Raw genomic sequence first — 24,905 nt, 5'->3', positions numbered from 1 at the left:
AATCCATAAATATGCTCAAAGCTTCCCTCACTCACCCAACTCCTGGAGTCCTGGTCCCTTTCTTCTCCATTGCAAGCAAACATGCAGACTTCTGGGCGCATGGCTGCCAGTGTTTTTAGAGGCATCCAGAGTCCTTGTTAGGAACAAGGGATCTCAACTTGCTTGCAAACTGGACTCTGCTGTTCACCTTCCGGGGAATAATGAGTTTCAGGGCTCCAGAGAACACCCAGTGCTTTCAGAAGAGAGAGAAGTGGTTTCTCTGGATGATTTGTCTCCTGGCTAGCATCTTGAAATTTTGCTTGGTTTATTGTTATGAGAGAAGGCGGTATCTCAGTTTGGATTGTAGGGTAATGATTAAAAGCACTTAGACTCAAGGACATAGCAGTCTGTCTTTCCGGGGGGGCTGGTTATACAGACTTGGCATTATCATTCCTAGTGTTGACTCAAGTGATTTTGTTGCGTGTCTTCTATATTTTTAAATTAAGACCATGCAGGTTGATTTTATACACCAGAATGGCTTCAGGAGGATTTGTGCTAAAGGAAACAACACTTGTGTGTCACTTAAGAGTGTATGGAAATTTCCCCAACATCAAATCCCTCCCACAGTGTTACTTGCCACAGAGAGGAAGAAGATGAACAGCGCAGCGATCTGGTCCCATGGAGCATTTCAAACCAGCTCCGCTGCTTCCTGCTGCAGACTCTTGGCCAAGTCATTTAGCCTTCTTGTGCTTGTCTCCTCACCTGTAAAGTGGGAACAGTGGTATTTAACCTATAAAGGTTATTGAGATAATGCATATAAAGTCTTAGCTACTGGCTGCTCATGGTAAACTACAATACTTTTGAGCTTTTATTAGCATTATTATTAAGAGACTGATGCCTCGATCTTCTTCAGTAGTCTTTATTGACTATTTATTATTATATTTCATTCTTGATATTGATGGATCTGACTCATAAACTCTGTATTTACTTTTCTGAGGTTGTTGACAAAAACAGTTAGGATGACCCAAAGACATTTCCAGGAAGTGACTTTCCAGAGGTCAGCATTAGCCCGTGGCCAATGACTGACTTAGAGATGTGACCATTGGGTGACTCGCCTATCAAACCACCAGAATTAAGGGACTGAAATTTCTGGGCATGAAAGGAGAGAAACCCTCCCCACAATAATAATACATATCCTTATAGTAGTTTACTCTTTTCTTAAAGAAGCCAACACTTCATATTTCTTTTGAGTATTTTGTTGTTGTTGTTTAGTCACTAAGTCATGTCCAACTCTTTGCAACCCCATCTACTGTATATTCCAACAGGCTCCTCTGTCCATGGGATTCTCTAGGCAAGAATACTGGAGTGGGTTGCTGTTTCCTCCTCTGGGAGGATTTTCCCGATCCAGGGAGCGAACCCACATCTCCTGCACTGGCAGGTGGATTCTTTACTGCTGAGCCACCAGGGAAGAAATCATCAAACTCATGTGAAAAAAACAAACAAACAAAACAAAACATGAAATGAGTCTTTTCATGGTGGATGAAAAAATGCTTAACAAAACTGAGTCTGGTTAAATTTGGTGGAGAAGATGGAGTTAACCAGTTTGATAAAAATTTACTATGGGAGAAAACTGAGGCTCCAGAGGAATTGAGAGCTTTGCTCAAGAAGTAGTAGCCCATGATTCAAACATGGCTTTGTCTGACTCTTTCCACTGATACCAGTCACAGTGCTAGACTTCCCTGGTGGCTCAGATGATAAAGTGTGTGCCTACAATGCGAGAGACCTGGGTTCAATCCTCGGGTCAGGAAGATCTCCTGAAGAAGGAAATGGCAACCCACTCCAGTATTCTTGCCTGGAAAATCCCATGGATGGAGGAGCCTGGTAGGCAGTCCATGGGGTCGCAAAGAGTCGGACACGACTGAGTGACTTCCCTTTCACTTTCTTTTCACAGTGCTAGCTCATGGGGGTGTTGTGAACATCACACTGAAATCAAGTACATGAATGCATAGTTGAGAGGGCATGGTCGCACCTGCCGCGTGTCTGCATACCGCTTGGGTCACAACAGTCAAGCTGTAACCTGAGTATCTTCATCAGCTTGGGTTGCCATAACAAAATGCCACAGACTGGGTGGCTTAAACTATAGCCATTTATTTTCTCACTGTTCTGGAGGGTGGGAAGTCGAAGAGCAAGTTTGGTTTCTGGGAAGTTTCTCTTCCTGGCTTGTAGATGGCCCCCTTCACACTGTGTCTTCATGTGGTCTTTCCCCTGTGCACAGAGCAAGATATCTCGTATGTTTCTTCCTATTCTTATAAGGACACTACTCCTACTGGATTAGGGGTATGGCCTAATTTAACTTTAATTATCTTCCTAAAGATAATTCTCTCTTCTCTGAAGAGAGTCAAATTGCAAGTTAGTTTTTCAACATATGAATTTTGGTAAAATACAGTTCAGTCCATAACACTGAATGGCTTGTGTCTCCTTAAATCATGAGCATCTTTGTTGTTGTTGTTCAGTCACTAAGTCGTGTCTGACTCTTTGCAACCCCATGGACTGTAGCCCACCAGGCTCCCCTGTCTGTAGGATTCTCCAGGTAACAATACTAGGGTGGGCTGCTGTTTCCTTCTCCAGGGGACATTCCCAGACCAGGGATCGAACCTGTCTTTCCTGCATTGCAGGAGGATTCTTTACCACTGAGCCACTAGGGAAGTTCTCATGGTTACCTTACATAGTGACAAAAGGCCCAGATAAATGTGGGAAATCATTATCAAACTAGTAATACTAGCAAAGAGGCTTTAGTACTGTCCATCCAAAGGGAGCATAGAAATGTGTGGAGCACCAGAAGGAAGCCAGTCTAGGATTTTAAAAACTGCTAAAAGTGGCCAACCCATAGAGACCGTTAACTCAGCCAATCATGAAATCACTCTGATTGAGTTTTGTCTATCTTCCTTTGATAGTTGAAGACTCTTGGAAGCTATGGTTGCCAAGAGTTCTGTTCTGAAGCAAGTTTCATGGAAACTATGGCTGATGCCAGCTTTTGGAGGCAGAAAAACTTCCCTGCCTGCTTTTGCTCACTTGCCTATGAGCTCAACTTGCCTATGAATTCAACTAACTAATTCTGGTACCAATAATTTCGTCACGTTCAGTGGTCTGAGCTGGTTTTCTCATTCCACAGAGCAAGAGTAGTGGTTGTAAAACCGCTGGCTTTGGCTTCACAGTCATTGCTAAGGTTCTTTGCAAATTCCAAGTGTGAATATTGAGCTACTCAGAGGAAGACACTGATGATGAATGCTTTTTTCCCCTATAAATATTGGTTAATAAAGCCAGTTTCTGCAAATTTGAGAATGGCATCTTTACAAATTTCTAATATTCCTATTGAATAAGTAAATTCTCATGGTTATATTATTAGTAGCCATGGCCCGGGGAGTGCTCTTTATTTGGGACAAAAGTACATGTTTCTGTCAGGAAAAGGCTCAGTAACAACCCTAGAAGTAGCTTCACTGTGGCTTTGTCATTCCTTATAAGGTGAATGATATGAAAACCAGGACATAAAATCTTTCCGAAACCAACATTTGGGGAAAGATATTGCAAGATGGCCCTAAAACAAAACTAAATACTTAAATGTGTAATGTCTTGTGGAAATGCTGCTGTGCTTTATTTTACAATTTCGGGGTTTGCCTTGTGAGTGCACTTGGATCGAGTGCTTGTACCCATCACAAAGTGCTTTTCACTGGACTTTCCTAATGAAAATGGTACCGTACCCAAAGCAAATGCATAAGGAACCATAGTCACGTGTGAGCATTTACACTGGGTACACCACAAGTAAAAATGTTTAATTTCCTGTGGACGATAGACTTTTTATGGTGACTGGCAGATACCGTGGTTCTTCATTGGGTGTTTTATTAATACGCAGTTGCGTATCTATTTGAGATTGACCTTGAGTTTAGCCAACTGGTGAGTGTTCTGGGCCCTGTGAATTTGTGGTTTAAAGCCAGATACCGATGAACGAAGAGCAGCTGGGGCAATTTGTAGTATACTGTTCCTGATAGTGTGGTTTTCATAACATCCCTCTAAAATAGAGAAACGACAGTCCCATTTTATGTGTGTATCCAGTGTGGAGTACTCTGGTGGGTCCAGGGGAGGGATCTGTGTTCCCCTGTAGGGCCAGCCCCTGGGCAGCTTAGTGGAGAGTGGTCTGCTGTCCAGGCCAAAGTTCACTAAGGTCAGGCCTTATCACAGAGAGCTGGGGAAAAGCTCCTTCATTAATACTCTTTGCAGAGGATGCTAGGCATGGGGAAGAGTGGGAGGGAAAACGTGAGAAGAAACAAGTTTGTGGAGACCATTATAAGAGCAAGTAGCTCAAGACAGGACTGTTTTGGAAAGAACCAACTTATTTTAAAGCCAGAGGTGAAGGGAATATGAATTGATTTATAGTTTGTGACGATCTAGACATGATTTTGAAGGTGATGTGTTGGGGGGGTAAAAAAACCCTTCTTTGTGTATTGTTTAAAAGTTATCTGTATTATAGAACCTATTAAGTCATTTTTTATTTTTGACTTTATTATCCATTGGTGTTGGTTTCAGAAAACAAGCTTTGAAACTGACTCCTGTTGCCAGATTCTTTTTGCTTTCAAGCCTTTGGTTTTGATGGGAGTGTCTATTTTCAGTAAAAAGCTAAAAAGGAGCTTAGCTTTTCTTCCCTTTTTGGACTTTACAGGTGCATTTTCAGTTGTTCAAAGGTTCCAGACGTGTGCATTCCTAGTAAATACAGTGTATGATGCAGAAAGCACACGTGGGGTGGAGTTTGTAAGAGACCTCCCCGACACTGGGTGGGAGAGGACAGAGCAGAGGAAGGGGGAGCTCTGCTAGGAGGTCTCTGATTAGCTAGGAGTTGGCTTTACATGGGCCGTGGAAGCTTCCATGCCTTGAATCCCTTCCAGATAACCAAGCCGTCTCAAATATGTTGCAGAGAAGAGGGCAGGACCAACGGGACAGTCTTCAGTTTGGATATGATCACTGCCAATTTGAGCTTCGTAACGCTTAGTTAACCTTAAGAAAAACAGCATGAATATAGCCAGAGAAGAAACATGAAACGATTCACAAGGAGACGTTTTTGTTCCTCCCTTAAAGCTAGTTGGGTGCTCTTAGCTGGCTTCCAAGGTGTCCCTGTTCACCCACAGTGGCATCTGCAGCTCTGTCCCTCCCGTTCACTGGTCCGTCTCCCGCACTGGATGGCATGCACTCTGCTCTCTGTCATCCTGGCATCTGGCCCAGTTTCTGATTTGGGGTGAGTCTTTGATGAACACTTGAGTTTTGAGAGAGAGGTAAATTTCAGCTCTGCCACTTACTTGCTGTGCGATTTAGGGATGTCATTTAATTTCTCCAAGCAGCATTTCTTTTCATCTCTAATTCTTGGATGGTTGTGAGGGCTGAGTGAAACATGGTGTATAAGGAGCCTCGCTTGGAGCCTGGCGCCTAAGAGGTGCTCAGGCTCATAGGCTTGACCAGTGTGCTTCAAATGCTGGTGTGCCATGCTCACAAGTTCCAGGGACTTGACTGGCATTCAAGGCTTTCTGCACCAGCCTATTCTGAATAGGTAACATGGTGCTCTGTTGTTTTTTCAGGCTGATCTCCTCCCAGTCCCAGGCCCCACCTGGCTCCAGGTTTTCGCTGGTATTGAAATTGAGCAGGACCCTACGGTCCTTGCCTCCACCCACCACCGGCCCCCAACCTTTGCTTGCCTTTTGTCTATGGAAAATTTTAGTCAAAGAATAAGTTTAATCAGAGAAATGAGAAACCCGGAAACAAAGAAAAAAACAGTCAAAGGAGATTAAATAATAATAATGTAGTTATTAACAATAGTCAAGGACCTTTAGTTCTTTCTCAAGTGCTATAGATAGTATTCTGAGCCATATCCTGTGAGCTGTCTCATAAATACTAAAACACGAGGTGGAGAAGTTAACTACATGATGACCAGACTGTACTCAGGACGTGAGCTGCCACAATTCCGAGAACTGACTGCAAAGAAATGGGAACAAGTGGACCCTGGAACTGAAGAATAACTGTACCTAGATAGCCAAGACAATGCTGGTCAGACCCCTGAGGACCAATTTGAGGATGACTGTCAGTGCTGACTGTGCTGTTTCTGCATGGAGCCCCTTCCCCACTTCTATCTATAAAAGCTCCTGCCCACTCGTTGCCAATGAGGGGGGCGGGAGTCGGCCTTTGGACAGATGTCTGCCACCCTCCCCACCCCAGTTGCCGGCATCTGAAATAAAGCAAACTTTCCTTCCCATCAGTCTGGCCTGTTTATTGGATTTTGAGCAGTGAGCAGCCGGACCACACACCTTTCAGTAACAGTATCATTTATTCTAATTCTGGGCCATCTCTTTCCTCTATGAGTCAAATACTGCTTCCCCCAACACCATCTCTCTTATAGCAACTGTACAGTCCTTCTCACCTACCATTTCGCTGATGCCTCATCCAAATTTCCACTCCCTTCTACAAAGGCTGGCAGTAACCTGATAGTCTCAACCACTATTTTTTTTTTAAATTGTAGTAGAAAAAAAACCAAAGCGAAATTTACTGTTTTAAGGGTAGTGTTAAGTACATTCACATTTTTGTTCAGACAATCTCCATAACTTTTTCATCTTGCGCATCTTGCAAATTTTGGGCAACCACACATCAGGTGTGCTATTGAAAGCATGTGTACAGTTTAGATCATGAGTCTATAAATGTCTGTTCTTCTGTAGGACTGGGTTTTTATGTTTTTTTTCACCATATCCCTCACTCATCACATTTCACTGGACATTGGGAGATATGCCTTATGTGTGTGATTCCTTCTACTAAGTTGTAAGCTCTTTAGAGGTCAGGTGCTATGTCTTATTGCCTTTTATCCAGTGTAGTAATAAGTCATGTATTACAGGCTAGGTACACATTTGAAATAAATTTAACAGATTTATTAACAGGCAAACAGACTGAGGCCATTGTCCCAGTAGATTAGTTGAGTCATGAGAGATTATCTCAACTCATTTTAAAATGTAAGTGCCGGCCATTGATTTGGACCACTGTAGCAATCAATACATTTCATATTCAAAATCTGAGATTACACAAGGCTTTAGATGTTCCAAAACCTGCTTTTAGATTGCTCAGCCACCATCGTGTTCTAATTCTGGCAAAGCGCTCAAAGCACCGTGTAGGATATTACATCATTTCTGGAAGCATCTGGGACTTGCTAAATAAAAGCTGCTGGGAGAATGCCCTCTGTCATTGAGTGGAAAGCACCATAAGTGAAATCATCACCAATATTGATCATGTGAGTTTCTACTGAAAACCTTGTGCCATTTAATATGCTGTTGCTTTAAGGCTGTCACTGGCGGCCCCTGCCTTCTGCAGTAGAGGTTGGGTTGGAGGTCACGGTTGTTGGATCCATAGTTGGCCTTCAGACCTTCCAGAAAGGAAGAGAAGCAACCACCTGTTTTATTTTTCCCTTCCTTGGCTTAAGAGTCCCATGGAAAGCCTATTCCTATTAATTTGTTTTCTTTGACTGTTAATATATTTGAGAAAGGATTAAATGGAAATACTGTACTAAAATAGTAAAATAAAGAGACTTTGCAAAGCTCGCCAGAGATCTGAAGTTTACCTAGGGCCTCAGGGACCAGTATAGCTCAGCAGTGGAATTTTATTGTATGTATAATTTTCCCAAAAGATGCCTTCTTTGATTCTTTACAGTAAATGTGAAATTGGCTTCAGATTTTCAGCCTACAAATATGTTTTTAAAGGCATTTTAATCTTCTCTGGATGATGAATGCCTTTGCAGACTGGCTAATAGGCATACGTCAGCACACATTTTGGTGGTTCCTTCTATTTTAAATTTCCTTTTGCATGTTGTCTTTGATCCTTCCACTTTGTACTTAGAGTTGGATTACTTCTATAAAGCAAGTGGACAATTTCCCTTGATGTGTATCTTGGGAAAGCAGTCCAGAGTCATTTTTTTTCCTCTGCTTTCTCATTTCCAAGCAACATGCTCCAGCAATATAGGTTATTCCAAAACCTGTGGGGTAGATTATCTACGGGGCCCCCTGATACCTTCTGAGCAGAAATAAATAAGCAACACACAAAGGCAGGGAAACAAGAATGCTTTAAGGAGAAAAACACTCTAAAAGGGTGGTAACCTGTGAATACTCCCATAAGGTGACTGTGGTGTGTTAGGCCACACAGAGTCCTGCTGCTGTTGTTTGCTGAATTGAATGAATGGATGTTTGTTTTGTTTCCTAGAGAATGTTTTCTAGTAAACACTTTGCCAGAAACCCAGGTTCTTGTCACCCAACTGAGAGAGTTATTATTATTATATTAGAGAGAAGAATAGCTTCCCTTTTTACACAGAATTAGAAAAAAAACTAGCTCCTCATCAAACTTTGTTCAACTTTTAGGTTTTTTTTTTTTTTGATTATCTGTTTTTCTTAAGTTATTGCCTTGAATCCTTAGCTCATGGATTTTCATTGGTTAAGTGGTTATTCTTTACTTCTATAAGCATTTAAGTCTATGCTTTTATCATCGGAGCTACATCCCACAAATTGTAATATGGTATTTCCATAATTGTTCAGTACGGAAAGGAGTAAATCAAGGCTATATATTATCACCCTGCTTATTTAACTTTTATGCAGAGCACATCATGCTAATTGCTGGGCTAGATGACTCACAAGCTGGAATCAAGATTGCCAGAAGAAATATCAACAACCTCAGATATACAGATGATACCACTATAATGGCAGGAAGCAATGAGGAATGAAACGGCCTCTTGATGAAGGTGAAAGAGCAGACTGAAAAAGCTGGCTTAAAACTCAACATTCAAAAAACTAAGATCATGGCATCCAGTCCCACCATCACTTCATGACAAATAGATGGGGAAACAATGGAAACAGTGACAGACTATTTTCTTTGGCTCCAAAATCACTGCGGATGGTGACTGCAGCCATGAAATTAGAAGACACTTGCCCCTTGGAAGAAAAGCTATGACCAACCTAGACAGCGTATTAAGAAACAAGGACATCACTTTGCTAACAAAGGTCCATCTAGTCAAAACTATGGTTTTTCCAGTAATTCAGATGTGAGAGCTGAACTATAAAGGAGGCTGAGTGCCAAAGAACCGATGTTTAGAACTGTGGTGCTGGAGAAGACTCTTGAGAGTCTCTTGGACAGCAAGGAGATCAAACCAGTCAATCCTAAAGGAAATCAACCCTGAATTTTCATTGGAAGGATTGATGCTGAAGCTTCAATATTTTCGCCACCGATGTGAAGAGCCAATTCAATAGAAAAGACCCTGATGCTGGGAAAGATTGAGGGCAAGAGGAGAAGTGGGCAACAGAGGATGAGATGGTTGGATGGCATCACCGATTCAATGCATGTGACTTTGTGCAAGACTCTGGGAGATAGTGAAGGACAGGGAAGCCTGGCATGCTGAAGTTCATGGGGTTGCAAAGAGTTGGACAGGACTTAGCAACTGAAGAACAACAACAAATAAAGCATTTTAAAGTTGCAATTATTTTTTTCACTGACCCATGAGTTATTTAGAAGTGGATTTTTAAGTCATACTTGTTTGGGGAAGGTTATCTATAGTATTGGTTTCTCATTTATTTCCTTTCTGATTTGAATGATATAAACTTTGATATTAACTGAGATTTGTTTTGTGGCAGTACCATAAAGTCATAGGGCTTCCCTCATAGCTCTGTTGGTAAAGACTCTGCCTGCAATGCAGGAGACCCTGGTTCAATTCCTGGATTCGGAAGATCCCTTGGAGAAGGGAAAGGCTACCCACTCCAGTATTCTGGCCTGGAGAATTCCATGGACTGTATAGTCCATGGGGTCGCAAAGAGTCGGACACAACTGAGCGACTTTCACTTTCATCTTTCATAAGTAATCCATAGATGTTTGAGAATAATGTGTATTTGCTTGTCTCCATTAGACCAAGCTTATGATTAGAAAAGATTTTCAGTCTTTTCTCTCTAGGCTGATTGTCCTGTTGTCTGATCAGTTTCTGAGAAAGATGAGTTAAAATTAGTCTTTATGTCTGTGGATTGAGTGTAAGTTGAGGTTATCATATTAGACAAACACAAGTACAAAACTGTCTTCTTGGGCAATAGTTCATGTTGCAGTTTATTTTATCCCTAAAAATGACTTTTCCAGATTTATTTTGACTTTGCTTGATATATATTTAGTATCCATTTACTTTCAATCTTGGATGTTTTTAGTTTTAAATGTTTTGCTTTTAGCATTTGAATAAAATTTGACTATCCAACCTGGGAACCACTGTATTTCAAAAAGTGACTTATTTGGTGCTTTTTCATTTGGAGTATAGCTGATTTGTAATGTTGTGCCAATCTCTGCTGCACAGCAAAATGACTCAGTTATACACATACATACTTTTCTATATTCTTTTCTGTTACGGTTTATCACAGTATATTGAATACAGTTCCCTGTGCTATAACAGTAGGACTTTGTTGTTTATCCATCCTATATATAATGGTTTGCATCTACCAACCCCAAACTCCCAGACCATCATTCTACCCTGCCGCCCACAACCCTGGCAACCACAAGTCTCTTCCTTATGTCTGAGTCTGTTTCTGTTTTGTAGATAGGTTTATTTGTGCCACATTTTAGATTTCTATTCATCTTGCTTTATGTCTGAATCCTTTATTTCTCCATTTTTACCTTCTATCAGTAGGATCAATAAAGTTTTGATATATCTTTTCCCTCTGCTGATTCTGAAATATTATGTACTATTTCTATACTTGAAAAAAATTTGTATTATCACAGAAGGTTTCCCATGGACAGAAACTGCAGCACTGTTATCTTCCAGACATTGTCGAAGTCTGCTGCAGCCACAGGAAAGGGGCCTCAAAGCCTGCGGTGCTTTACTAGGTCTGGGAAGGGGCAGCTGAACACTTCTGCTCCGTCCTGCGTGGCACCACTTTTCTGGCCTCGTATTTCTCTCCTTTTAACAATGATCCTGACATTTCTCACAGGCATGCTTTAACAAGCCTAAAATTGATCACCTTTGCCACTTTTGTCTTCAACGATGCAATGCCTTAGAACGCCACTGCATCCTACATGTGACTGCACCTCAGTGTTTTACAACCATCTTGCTTTTGTGAACCCCTAGTTGTTAAAAATTTTGTTTTGATTAACCAAATCTTTAGATTTATGCTGTGTTTTTAAGTTTCTTTGTTCACTGTTGCTTCTTACATCTCTTTCTTTGAATTTCCTCTTTCTGAATTATATCTCTAAGAGGATCTGACAGTGAATGTCTACTGTGATAATTCCTTCTGTGCTTTGAAATGAATGCACGTTTATTTTGCCTTCATGTTTAAATGGTAGTTCAGTGGAATTAAAAAAAAATCTTGGTCGACAGTTATTTGAGGATATTATTCTATTCTGTTATCTTCAATTGTTGTGGCTTAGAAGTTGGCTGAAAGTTAGCTGTTTGGTTATCCAGACTGAGTGCCATCTTTTTCCTATATGGTTGCTTTTAAGAGCAGTTTTACCTTAATGAGTTTAGATTTGGATCTCATTTAACTTTTTCTGCTCAAAGCTTGTTTTGTTTCCTGAATCTCAGGATTCACATTTTGAATCAATTTGGGATAATTTTTATCCATTATTCTTTTTGACCACTGCTTCTCTCTCATTCTTTCTTATCTCTCCTGAAAATGTATTTGTCATACTTTGTCATTCTGTCGTCCATGTCAGTTAACTTCTCATATTTCCCAAGTCTTTATTTTGCATTCTGGATAATTTTCTCAAACTTATCATCCACTTTACTAACCTTCTCCTCAGCTGTGTTTATTAATCTGTTTCCCATTGAGTTTTTTAATTTGTTGTGATAGTTGTCATTTCCAGAAGTGGGATTAAGTTCTTTTTCAAGCTTGTTTTTTCTTGGGATTTTTTTTCTGACTTTTTTCTTTTATCTCTTTAACCATGATACATATATTTTATAATTTATACCTGAAATTCTTGGAGTCTAATTCTGCCCTGCATTATATACACTATATCAGGGGTGGACTGTACTTTAAATTTCATATTCTAAGTTTGTCTTCAACAGACTTTCTGGCAGTACTATTGTGGGGCATGGATTGTGAACAGGTTTCTGTGGAATAGGCTTTTTGTTTGCTTTTGCCATGTGTCCATAGATATTTCAGACCAGTTCCAATTTTTAAATTAACTTCTTGGCATGAGTGTTCTAAGAACATGTATATGGTATAGAGGGCAAGTACAAACTGGAACTCCTGTATAGTATAGGTCCACCGTTGCACATTCATAAGGACAACTTTACCTTCTACCCCAAACCCAGCTCAAGAGAGACCAACTGTCTCTTCTTGATAGGTATTAGCATGCAGCTAAAGTAATTCACCTTTCTTTCATTCTTGGCCCTTGGAAATTTCCATTACTCCCTTGCAAGCTCAGAAAGGATGTTTGTTCTACTGCTTAGAATTTAGTAGCAAGACCTTATGGGGAAACTGAATGTGCCAAGTGACAGAACCAGAAGTCTGGGGGGAGTCATTTTCATGTACATTTGAATCTTGAAGGATAGGGTTAGAGGTGCTGGCCCTCCAAGCAGTCAGAAATCTGTGTATGATTTTATAGCTGGCCCTCCAGCTCCAGGGTTCCAAATCCATGGATTCAACTATGGATAGTGTGAAAGTGTTAGTCGCTCAGCCATGTCTGACTCTTTGCAACCCCATGGACTGTGGCCTGCCAGGCTTCTCTGTCCATGGAATTCTCCAGGCAAGAATACTAGAGTGGGTAGCCATTCCCTTCTCCAGAGGCCCTTTCTGACCCAGGGTAGAATCCGGGTCTCCTGCATTGCAGGCAGACTTTTACCGTCTAAGCCTCTAGTACTATGGTTCATATTTATTGGAAAAAATCTGCATATAAATGTACCTGTGCAGTTCAATCTTGTGCTGTTTTAGTCAACTGTATTTAAAATAAAACATATAGTCAACATTATCTCTGATGTGGAATAATTTCAGTGTACCATTTACATGCAATAGATTTTAGAATGTGAAATATTTGAAAATTAAAGATCTATTTAATTAGTTCATTCTTTAAAACTACTTGTGAACTATTTCTAAATTTGCATCAAATATTTCTTGGGACCATGTTCATTAAATACCAAATCCTGTTTGGAATCTTGAAGATAGTAATTATGGAATAAAAAGAACAGAGTCTTTCTATGTATTCTTCAAAGCTCTTTTAAGAACAAATAAGAGAAATTCACTCCAGTATTCTTGCCTGGAGAATCCCATAGACAGAGGAGCCTGGCAGGCTACAGTCCAGAGGGTTGCAAAGAGTTGGACATGACTACAGCAACTTAGCATGCATGAGAAATTCAACTCCAAATGGCTTAAGTAGAAAGAAATATTTATTGATTCAGATAGCTAAAAAGTCCTGGGATTTATTGTCCAAGCACAGCTAGATTGACATGCTCAGAAAATGTAATTGAAGTCAGTCTCTTTTAATCTCTTGTTTCTACTTTTTTTTTTTTTTTTATGTGTTGGCTTTACTTTCATTTGAATTCTCTCCTTATGGTGGCAAGATGTTTTCCAACAGCTCCAGTTAAATAGAACTTCTCTTTCCCAGTTGAACAATCTCCTGGGACTGTGGCTTATTGACCCATCTTAGGTCATCTGCCCATCCCTGGTCAATCGAAGTGGCTGAGGGATGATGTGCTCTGATCGACCTTGCCCATTGGAGTTGTGGAGTAGGGTCAGCTTTGGTCAAACTACATGGGCTGAGAATAGAGGAGAATGATGCTCTGAGAGGAAAATTGACATTCTGTCATCAGAAAAGATGGGAGTGAAAACTGTCCTCCACAACCTAATAGCTCTTTTGTGTTTGCTCTTCACTTCAGGACAGCGTTGAGTTTGGAAACATCTGCAGTCTGCAGGCTCTACAAACTGAAGGACAGCAGTTTGACAGAGGTTTGAATGCTGCCCGCCAGTGTTTGAAAATGACAGTCAAGAAGCCGATTCAGTCACTTGCTAATCTTCCTTCTGATGCCCACATGGTAGCCTGTGCTTCCTGGAGACAGATCTTACAGAATCTCCCCGACATATGAGTGTTCAAGACGCTGGAATTAAAACCACAGTGAGCACTGCTTAGAGAACTGGATACCTTAAGTTCCTGAGTAAATCAGCAGACAGTGGGTGCTTTTATTCCAGTGAGGAGACACTTGATAGCATACATAGCAGTCTGACCAGTGGCATTTATGCCCTTTGGAATTACAGCATGTTGATGAAAAACTTTTAAAGCAGTAGTTCACATTTTTAAGTGTGCTGACAAGTTTGCTGACTTTTTGATTGAAATACATTCCACGTTGTGGAACTAATTAGATTATACATGTATATACATTTATGAATCTATATTAAATATTAATTTTAATTGAATGACACCTTTAATCTATATGCATCTTAATGTAGGCCTATGAGGTTTAATGGGGCTTCCCTGGTGGCTCAGTGGTAAAGAATCTGCCTGCAATGCAGGAGACATGGGAGACTCGGGTTCGATCCCTGGGTCAGGAAGATCCCTGGAGAAGGAAATGGCAACCCACTCCAGTATTCTTGCCTGGAGAATCCCAAGGACAGAGGAGCCTGGGGGGCTACAGGCCATGGGGTCCCAAAGAGTCGGACACGACTGAGCGACTGAGCACACATGGGGTTTAATGCAGTTATTTGTATGATTAAAGCTCCAAGGTTCTTAACATTATTTTGAATAAATGGAATGTTTGATAATTGATATGTCCTACTTACTGAACACTTCATTTCATGTTATGAAAATGATCTTTGAATGTTGTAGGACTACAAACACATGTGTCAGTAATTGAGTTCCAATCCTGGCATTAACAACTTGCTGTTGGGCAGGGGAGAGCTGCTTCTAAACCTTGTGCTTTCATATACTGGTTTCTAAATTTGAAATGATAATGAGCTATGACGTACCAAGACTACATAATATGTAAATACAAAGTACAGTATTATTAAAGTCTCATGTGAAAACATCTAGCTCCTTGTGCTCTTTCTAAACATTCCCATTGAAGTGTAGGAAATTCTTGTGAAAAAAAAGGAGGGAGTGGATATACTAGCAAATTTCCATAAACATTTAGACCTAGGAAAAGAGAGTGATTTTTTTTGCAACAACAACAATCTGTACATGCTTTGTTGTTGCTGTTTAGTCGCTAAGTGGTGTCCAACTCTTTGCGACCCCATGGACTGTAGCCCGCCAGGCTCCTCTGTCCGTGGGATTCCCCAGGCAAGAATACTGGAGTGGGTTGCCATTTCCTTCTCCAGGGATCTTCCCAACCCAAGGATCGAACCAGCATCTCCTGCTTGGCAGGCAGATTCTTTACCATTGAGTCACCTGGGAAGCCCCATGCATGTGCTTAGAGAAAACTAAGTTTCCTGTTGTTTAATGATGACTGTGTTGAGAACAAAAGTAAATTGAAATGCTGCTTTTCTCTTCAAGTTTTAGCAGAAATGGCTTTAGATTAAAAAAAAAAAAGAGTATAATGTATACATGTAACTTATTTTCTGAAGGAATTGTAAACTGGGTTTGTATGGTAAGACTTATATCTAGCTCCTCTGCCCTTGGTATTTCTCAGGCAAGAATACTGGAGTGGGTTGTCATTTCCTTTTCCAGGGGATCTTCCCAACCCAGGGATCAAACCCAGGTCTCCTGCATTGCTGGCAGATTCTTTACCATCTGAGCCACTAGGGAAGGCCCGTTTAAAAAATTAGGTGATAATAATAATCAGAGACTTCACAGGGTGAGCTGCCTGTTGACATCTGGATTTTGGACTCCTCGTCCCCAGAACTGTGAGAATAAAGTTTTGCTGTTTTAAAGTACCCAGTTTGTAATAACTTGTTGCAGCAGTCATAAGAAATGAATACGCCTGTCTTTCCTCACTGGCATATAAGCCCCGGGATGTTGTGCATTGCGATATCTCCAGTGCTGCACAAGCCTGGTATAAAGCAGCAGCCCCATAAATGTCTGATGAGTGAAGACATACAAGTCATGTGGTTAGTCCTTTCAGCTGCTTTGTCTGTTCTTTCATTTGTTTGTCTTTTATGGAGGAATTTGATTTCTCCAGGAATTCCCCAAGTCTTAAGTATCTTTTGGTAAGTATCTAAATTCAAAGAAAAAAGTTAAAATGAGGTGAAAGTTGCTCGGTCGTGTCCGACTCTTTGTGACCCCATAGACTGTAGCCTGCCACAGTCCTCTGTCCATGGAATTCTCCAGGCAAGAATACTGGAGTGGGAAGCCATTCCCTTCTCCAGGGGATCTTCCCGACCCAGGGACTGAACCCAGGCAGATTCCTTACTATATGAGAAAAAAGTTAAAAGAACATTATTAAGGGTTAAATGAATCAGTACATTTTGATCAGGTGTTGAGTTTAAAAAGTATGTAGCTATCATTCAATAAATGGTTAATAACTATGATGATCATCATTAATAACTATGATGGCAGTGGACATGAACTTGGGCAAACTCTGGGAGATAGTGAAGGACAGGGAAGCCTGGCGTGCTGCAGTCCATGGGGTCGCGAAGAGTCAGACATGACGTGGTGACTAAACGACAGAAGAACAACTAGGATGGTCAACATAATAGTGACTGGGCCAGCCTAGGACACTCGGAAGAGTAGGGTGTTTTTTTTCTCTTCTCCTCCACCTAAAGCTGCATAAATGTGCCTTTAAAGGTACATTTTTAAACTTTATTATTGTGGACTATTTTCTTCCACAGCCATGGCACCATCATCATCAACAACAAGCTTAATAGAAGTTTCTACATTTTTGTGGCTCCAGCAAAGTTTGGGAGACATCTGATCATCTTGGAGCCATGTTCTGTGTGTGTGTGTGTGTGTTTCATTTCATACCACATAGCACCCTGAACAAGGGTGACACTTGCATCAGGATAGTTTTAGGGTATCTTTATAACACTGAGAAAAATTTGAGTCATCTGATAATTTCTTTGTTGGATTTCCTTAGATACTGAACCCTCCCATTCCCCTGGACTCATGTTTGTATGCTCTATAACAACACATTTCTGGAAGCATATTTGCTTGTGGAATAAAAATAGGGGCCATGTTGAGGACTTTAAGCAGAGCTGGGCAGACAAGTGACAAGGTCATACCTACAACCCTTTCTCTTGTCCTTAGATACTCTCCTCACTCTTTTCTTTACTTTTCTGGAAGCTTCGCCAGGTCCCTGGTTGGCCTGATCCTACAGCCTTCTGACCGCACGCCTTACGCTCATACAGAAGCCATCTTCGTGTTCCTCTGGCTGTGTTCCATTTTCTTTGGCCTCGTCAGGATCAGTTCTCTTCTCTCATGTAACAGCTCTTACTCTTCTTACAGCTTCTCCCCAAAGTGGGTTAGTTTCCTTGGTTTAAATGAAGGCCACTAAAGGGTAGGGAATCATTCAGTTACTTGTTCTGTGCAGAACACAAGACTAGAAGAATCGTATCTTTCACGTCTAAAGAGTCTCTGAAACAGTTGGCCCCATTCTCCATCATTCCTTATGCTCTGATCCAGACACTTATGCAGTAAGTCTATCTCAGAGGAGTGTCAGTTCTGTGGATTCAAGAGTTCAAGACATGTTAAATTCAGCAGAGCTTTGAATAAGAGGTATTCTGCATAATCTGAGTATCCGCATCAAGGATCCCAGTGTTCCTTTCTACAGCCAAAAAATTACCACCGTCCTGGTTTCACTGAGCTCACATCAGAACCGAAGGCTGAGGCTGTTGTAGTCTTGGTGTATGTTCCCAGAGAGCTTGCTTCTCTCTGATGCCTTCTGTGCTCAATGGAAGTGATATTTAAAGCTGAGCCCTGGTTTATAAATTTCTATTCTTGTAGACAAGCTCATACTTGCTCCACACTTACAGTCATAAGTCAGGAGATACTTTCAAGGTTGACAGGAATCTTTCCCAGGACAGAAGTAACACTAATTTGTTCCTCTTGCCTTGATAAAGACTTCGTTATCATCATGGCTTCATTTTTTTTTTTCTTTAAGGAAGCATTATGAAATGTCTGTGGAGTGTAGAGGGTATCTGATGGAAAAATAAATTCACAGGGATCTGAGAAACAAGTTGCCAAAGACAGTGTTGGCTCAAGTTGCTACACAGAGAAGAGATGAGGTTACATAAATGCCCTTCTCTTTCCTGCATGTGTAATCTAGTTCTAAATGTAATGGAGGCATACAGGGGCACAGCGCATGCTTAGAACATGTGTGTGTGCACATGTGTGTGTATGTGTCTGGGCTAGAGGAAGGGAGGTCAGGGGAGGAAGAATACCTGAGCCAGGTGTTATAATGCTAAACACAAAGAAAGCAGTGGGATAATTTGGAAGATGAAGAAGTCATCAAATGTATTTGATTGGTTTACTGATTTGATCAAATGAAAAACATAGTGCTTCTCACACTTGAACCCTTTCATGCCATTTGATCATCTGCATATAGCTGATGTGACAGCTATTTTATACACAGTCTCACTGTCCTCATAGTCTGTCTCCATATCCTTTCATCTCTCAGCCTCTCACTAGGTCTTGGACCATCATGCATAGACTTTGAGGTCAAAGGAACTCATAAAGCTATTAACTGCATAATGTTTTGTATCTAAACATTCTCATATATAACTAAAGTTAAGAGCTATTGGTCTTTGATTCTCTTCTCTCGATTTTTCTTGGGTTTCCTTGCCTCTCTTAGAGTCTCAGTTAAATGATAATTGTTATACATCTATTTCCTGTGTAAGTCAGAATTGAACTAAATGTGTATATAGTAAGAATACTGTTTACACTCACATAGGGTGACTAGTCATACTTAGAATGTGAATAAAGCTCTTCTATCCATTTTCCTGTCTATTGGCAATTTTGATGGAAAGACAAAAAGAATGAGATAAACCTTGTTGATGCAATTTTCCTCACACTTTTGTTCGTTTGATTAAATTTAAATAGTTGATACAATACCTATATTATGAAATTCTATGCCTTTTTGATAGCCACTTCAAGAATATTTCCTGTTTTGAAATTAACTTTTTAAATTTTCCATTAAAAAGGTAGCTTTGCTGTTTTTCAAGTATCAGGAGTGGTTAAGTTAATAGGGCTGGAATTACTGCCATGAGACTGCACTGAATGTTGTTCTGCTCCCATTCCCAGGTCTTGCTTCTTCTGGAAGAAATGTTGCAATGTCAAGTCACAAACATTCACAAACTTAGGTGCAGCCTCAGTGGGTCCATGGGTTTATTTACTTCAAATTTAGCCAAAGCATCAATAAACATACATTCTTACCTAACTTGGGCCTAGCTCTAGTTCAAATCACCACCTAGTCTAGATGCAAGATACAACTGGTCCATTGTTTCCAGGTGTTTTGATGACTGAACCTGCTCAATAGTTGATCTAATTAGTATGGAAATTATAGGAAAAGAGTTGACAACAAATCCAATCAATTTAGTAGGAGTGTGTGTGTGCGTGATTTTCCGTATCAATAAACACATGATTTCCAAGTGTCCCCTCATACCTTCCTTTACCCATTTCAGTAGGTTGAAAAGATCTTTGAGTGGAGGTATTTTTCTATCAACAATGCGTGCAGGCTAAGTTGCTTTAGTCGTGTCTGACTCTTTGCAACCGTATGGACTGTAGTGCACCAGGATCCTTTGTCCTTGGGATTCTTCAGGCAAGAATAGTGGAGTGGGTTACCATACCTTCCTCCAGGAGATCTTCCCGACCCAGGGATTGAACCCACATCTCCTGTGGCTCCTGCATTGCAGGTGGATTCTTTACCGCTGAGCTACCAGGGAAGCCCTCTATTAACAATAGGTATCCATAAAAAACAAGAAATTCCAGGATGACACCCCATTGAAAGTAATGACTACATACCTAACATGTTCCTAAATGGGGTCTTTTCATTATAGGTTTTAAAACTGTTCATTGCAAATAAATGAGTTTCTGGGAAAATGAAGGTGGCCCTTGCCAAAGCAGTAAGACTAGTGAAGAATAGAGTTTGCCAAGTAAAATGCTCAGGAACTTTTATATGTATCCTGATAACTTGTTACATATGCATCTACTTATTTTTAACCTTTTATTTTGAAATAATTATAAATTGATATATTATTCAAAGACTGTATATTCATATAGGAAGTTGCCATATATATTGCATGGGGTCTTATAAACTCTTCACTCAGTTTTCCCCATGATGATATCTTATATGACTATAGAAAAAATAGCAAAAGCAGGAAACTGACATTGGTACAATGGTGCTAACCAGTTTACAAACCTTATTCAGTTTTTATCAGTCTCTACATGTACTGTTGTATACAGTAGTAGTTAGTAGTTCTATGGAATTTGATTCTAAGTAGAGATTTCTGTAACCACTACAGTCAAAACAGAACTGTTCCAAGACTTTACTCTGAAAACTATAAGACACTGTAAGATGAAAGAAATCATGACACAAACATATGGAAAGATATATCATGTTCTTGGATTGGAAGAATCAATATTGTCAAAATGATTATACTACCCAAGGTAATCTACAGATTCAATGCAATCCCTATCAAATTACCAATACCATTTTCTGCAGATCTAGAACAAAAATCTTACAGTTTGTGTGGAAACAAAAAAGATCCCAAATAGCCAAAGCTATCTTGAGAAACAAAAATGGAGTTCTAGGAATCAGGCTCCCTGACTCAGGCTTCCTGATTTCAGACTATACTATAAGGCATAGTAATCAAAATGATGTTGCACGGCACAAAGACAGACTTACAATGGAATAGGATAGAAAGCTCAGAAATAAACCCCTGAACCTACGGTCAATTACGGCATCCAGTCCCATCACTTCATGGCAAACAGAAGGGGAAAAAGTGGAAATAGTAACAGGTTTTATTTTCTTGGGCTCCAAAATCACTGTGGACAGTGACTGCAGCCAAGAAATTAAAAGACGCTTGCTCCTTGGAAGAAAAGCTATGACAAACCTAGACAATGTATTAAAAAGTAGAGAAATTACTTTGCCAACAAAGGTCCATATAGTCAAAGCTATGGTTTCTCCACTGGTCAGGTATGGATGTGAGAGCTGGAGCATAAAGAAGGCTGAGCGCCGAAGAATTGATGATTTTGAACTGTGTAGTTGGAGAAGACTCTTGAGAGTCCCTGGGACAGCAAGGAGATCAAACCAGTCAATCCTAAAGGAAATCAATCCTAAATATTCATTGGAAGGACTGATGCTGAAGCAGAAGCTCCAATCTTTTGTCCACCTGATGCAAAGGGCTGACTCTGGAAAAGACCCAGATGCTGGGAAAAATTGAGGGCGACAGGAAAAGTGGGCAACAGAGATAAGATGGTTGGATGGCATCTCAGTGGACTGACTCAATGGACACGAGTTTGAGCAAACTCAGGGAGAGAGTGAAGGACAGGAAAGCCTCGAATGCTGCAGTCCATCAGGTTGCAAAGAGTTGGACATGATTTAGCAACTGAACAACAATCGTCAGTTAATTCATGACAAAGGAGGCAAGAATATACAATGGAGAAAAAGCAGTCTCTTCAATAAGTCGTGCTGGGAAACTGGACAGCTGCATGTACAAGAAAGAAATGAGAACATTCTCTAATACCATGCACAAAAATAAATGAAAAATGGGCTAAAGACCTAAATGTAAGACTGGATACTATAAAACATAAATTGCAGCAATATATTTTTGGATCTTAGAGTAATAAAAATAAAAACAAAAATAAACAAATGGGACCTCGTTAAACTTGTAAGCTTTTGCACAGCAAAGGAAACTATAAACAAAATGAAAAGATAACCCACAGAATGGGGAAAATATTTGCAAACAATGCATCCAACAAGGGATTAATCTCCAAAATATACAATCAGCTCATGCAGCTCTAAAGCAAAAAACAACCCAATCAAAAAATGAACAGAAGATCTAAACAGACATTTCTCCAAAGAAGACATACAGATGGTCAAAAAAACACATGAAAAGATGTTCAGTGTCACTATTGTTAGAGAAATGCAAATCAAAACTACAAGAAGGTATCATTTCACACTGCTCAGAATGGCCATCATCAAAAAGTCTATAAACAATAAATGCTGGAGAGGGTGTGGAGAAAAGGGAACCCTCCTACACTGTTGGTGGGAATGTAAATTGACACAGTATGGAGAACAGTATGGAGGTTCCTTAAAAAACTAAAAACAGAGCTACCATGTGATCCAGCAATCCCACCCCTGGGCATGTATCTGGAGAAAATTACCCTCAGAAAAGATACATGCACCCCAATGTTTATTGCACCACTCTTTACAAAAGCCAAGACATGGAAGCAACCTAAATGTCCATTGACAGAGGAATAAAGAAAATGTGATACATATATACAATAGAATATTACTCAGCCATAGAAAGAATGAAATAATACCATTTGTAGCAACATGGGTGGACCTAGAGGTTTTTATACTAAGTGAAGTTAAGTCAGAGGAAGATAAATATCATATGATATCACTTATATGTGGAATCTAGAGAAATGATACAAATGAACTTATTTACAAAACAGAGTCACAGACTTAAAAAACAAACTTATGGTTATGAAAAGGGAGTCTGGGATTAATATATACACACTACTATATATAAAATAATCAACAAGGATATTTCATTTACTACAGGGAACTCTACTTAATGCTCTGTAATAACCTATATGGGAAAATGATCTGAAAAAAAATAGACTTAAGTCATAAATCATTTTCCTGTACATCTAAAACTAACACAACATTGTAAATCAAATGTACTCCAGTAAAAAAAAGACAAACTGTTCCATTACTCCAAGGAACATACCAGTAAACATTCATTTATATGAAAAAAAATAAACAACATAATTTATATGACTAAATTAAAGTTCAGTTTACTTGCAGGAACTACATTAGTTCTCAAACATATATATGGATGGATGGATGGATGGATAGATGGTCTGGTCACTCAGTGCTCCACCAATATTGGTCCTAGCTTCATTTAACCTGAGACTAGATTGGTTTGCAGAGGAGAGCTAAGGACTCATGGAGTCAACTTCTATTTGTTTCTTTTTCTTGTCTTCAAAATTCATTGTCTAAATAAAAGAGTTTTGTAAAACTCATTCAATGTTCATATCTAGACATTTTGTCAGGTTGATAAGCTCTGGGTGACAAAAATGATCACCATGAAAATCTTCATCGAAATCATCAAAATAAGAGCATTCTCTTACTTTGGGTTGACAGAATGAATTTCCACATGTGAACTCTTCTTAAATCCATATGACAAAATCATGAGGTAAATATTTCCAAATGTGCCTCTGTCCCTTTAAGTGAATTCCCACATTTTCACTTCACAACAGATTCTTTCAAATACTATAGTGGTGACAATGACCTCACTCAAATAGATACAGAGCCAGTCTTCCATTTCTAATGCATTTTTCTGTATCTTAAACTAGACTGTAAAATATTGCTCATTTGATCTTCTATCAGGTGTGGATGTTTGCTAATTTAAAAGCTTTCCATGTTGAAGTTTAATTTAAATACATATTGTTTAAAATGCCATTTTTGTGTTCTCTTTTTTTTGTCACTCTAGACATTAAATATGGAAGTTCAAGGTCTTTAATATAAACTGGTTATTTATTTCAAAGATCAAAATATGACATTTGCATATTGTAAAGTAATTAGCCTCCAATTAAAATAAATAAATAAATTTTAAAAATGGCATTTGCTATTCCATTTTAAAATTGATAAGAACACATTTATAAAAAGAAATATCTCCTAGAAATTCTATTTCAATCTAATTAGAGAGAAATTTGGTACAATTCATATAAAAAAGTAAATCATGGAAAATAAGAAGTAATGCATATCTCATAAGTTGGCTAAGCCATAAAACACAGCACTTCTTTGTTTTACCATATAATTCCAGGATCATCTCTTCAATATTTAAATCAAAGACCTCTATCATTTACCCCAAAGTGTTTATATATTCTTATGTTGGATAAAAATTATGCAGACTTTTCAGTTGTTAACTTGGAAAAAGAAATGGCTATCTACTGTAGTACTGCTCCCTGGTGGCTCAGATGGTAAAGCGTCTGACTATAATGTGGGAGACCCAGGTTCAATCCCTGGGTTGGGAAGATCTCTTGGAGAAGGAAATGGCAAACCACTCCAGTATTCTTGCCTGGAAAATCCCATGGACGGAGGAACCTGGTAGGCTACAGTCCATGGGGTCACAAAGAGTCGGACACGACTGAGCGACTTCACTCACTCACTCGTTCTTCCCTGGAGAATTCCATGGACAGGGGAGCCTGGTGGGCTGTAAGTCCATAGGGTCGCAAAGAGTCAAAGACGATTGAGTAACTAACAGTTGTTAAAGAGAAGATATTTAAACTCTTAGTTATCCTTCTTTCCAAGGCTTACAGCAATTTTGGTCAAATTCAAACATATCAGCATAAGTACATTGCACATGACATAGCTATCGTACCACCAATCTGAAGAGTTCTGATAACTGTAGATTACTCTGAGAATAAAATAATTCATTTAGTTTTTTATCTTTTAGAGAATTTGGCTTTTCACCTGCAATAGGTTGAATCAAACTTTGAATAAAAGTTTTAAGGTATATATATATATACACACACACACATATATGTGTATATATATATACATATATATATTTTATCATTCATTCTACAGCTTTCACTATGTTCAAGATTTTTCTCCATTACTTTACTTATAATAAACTCTACTTATCTATGAACTAGAGTTATACATGTAAAACTACATACAACTATTCACGTATATCAACAAGCCACATACACCCTCAATCCCAACTGTGACTGATTGAAAGGCATTTGTTTTTAATTCTGCAGACTGAAGTTTATGCCTTTCTGCTGAACTAGCTGATCAT

General features: G+C 39.5%; 1 protein-coding gene across 1 annotated transcript in view; it reads right to left on the bottom strand.

The window, feature by feature from the left end:
- LOC145528635 (uncharacterized) overlaps positions 1–24,905 on the bottom strand; it is a 576,677-nt gene that overhangs the window by 29,586 nt on the left and 522,186 nt on the right. The window contains exon 8 of the mRNA XM_081547288.1: positions 617–741. Within this exon, the coding sequence (XP_081403414.1) occupies positions 668–741 (74 nt within the window). The 3' untranslated portion in view covers positions 617–667. The remainder of the gene's footprint in view (positions 1–616; positions 742–24,905) is intronic.

This window comes from Giraffa tippelskirchi, chromosome 12 (genome assembly GCF_054371585.1).
Source record: "Giraffa tippelskirchi isolate mGirTip1 chromosome 12, T2T-mGirTip1v1.2.pri, whole genome shotgun sequence".
Classification (NCBI taxonomy): Eukaryota; Metazoa; Chordata; class Mammalia; order Artiodactyla; family Giraffidae; genus Giraffa; species Giraffa tippelskirchi.
Note: the sequence above shows the minus strand (reverse complement) of the source record. Positions and strands in the feature narration are given on the sequence as shown.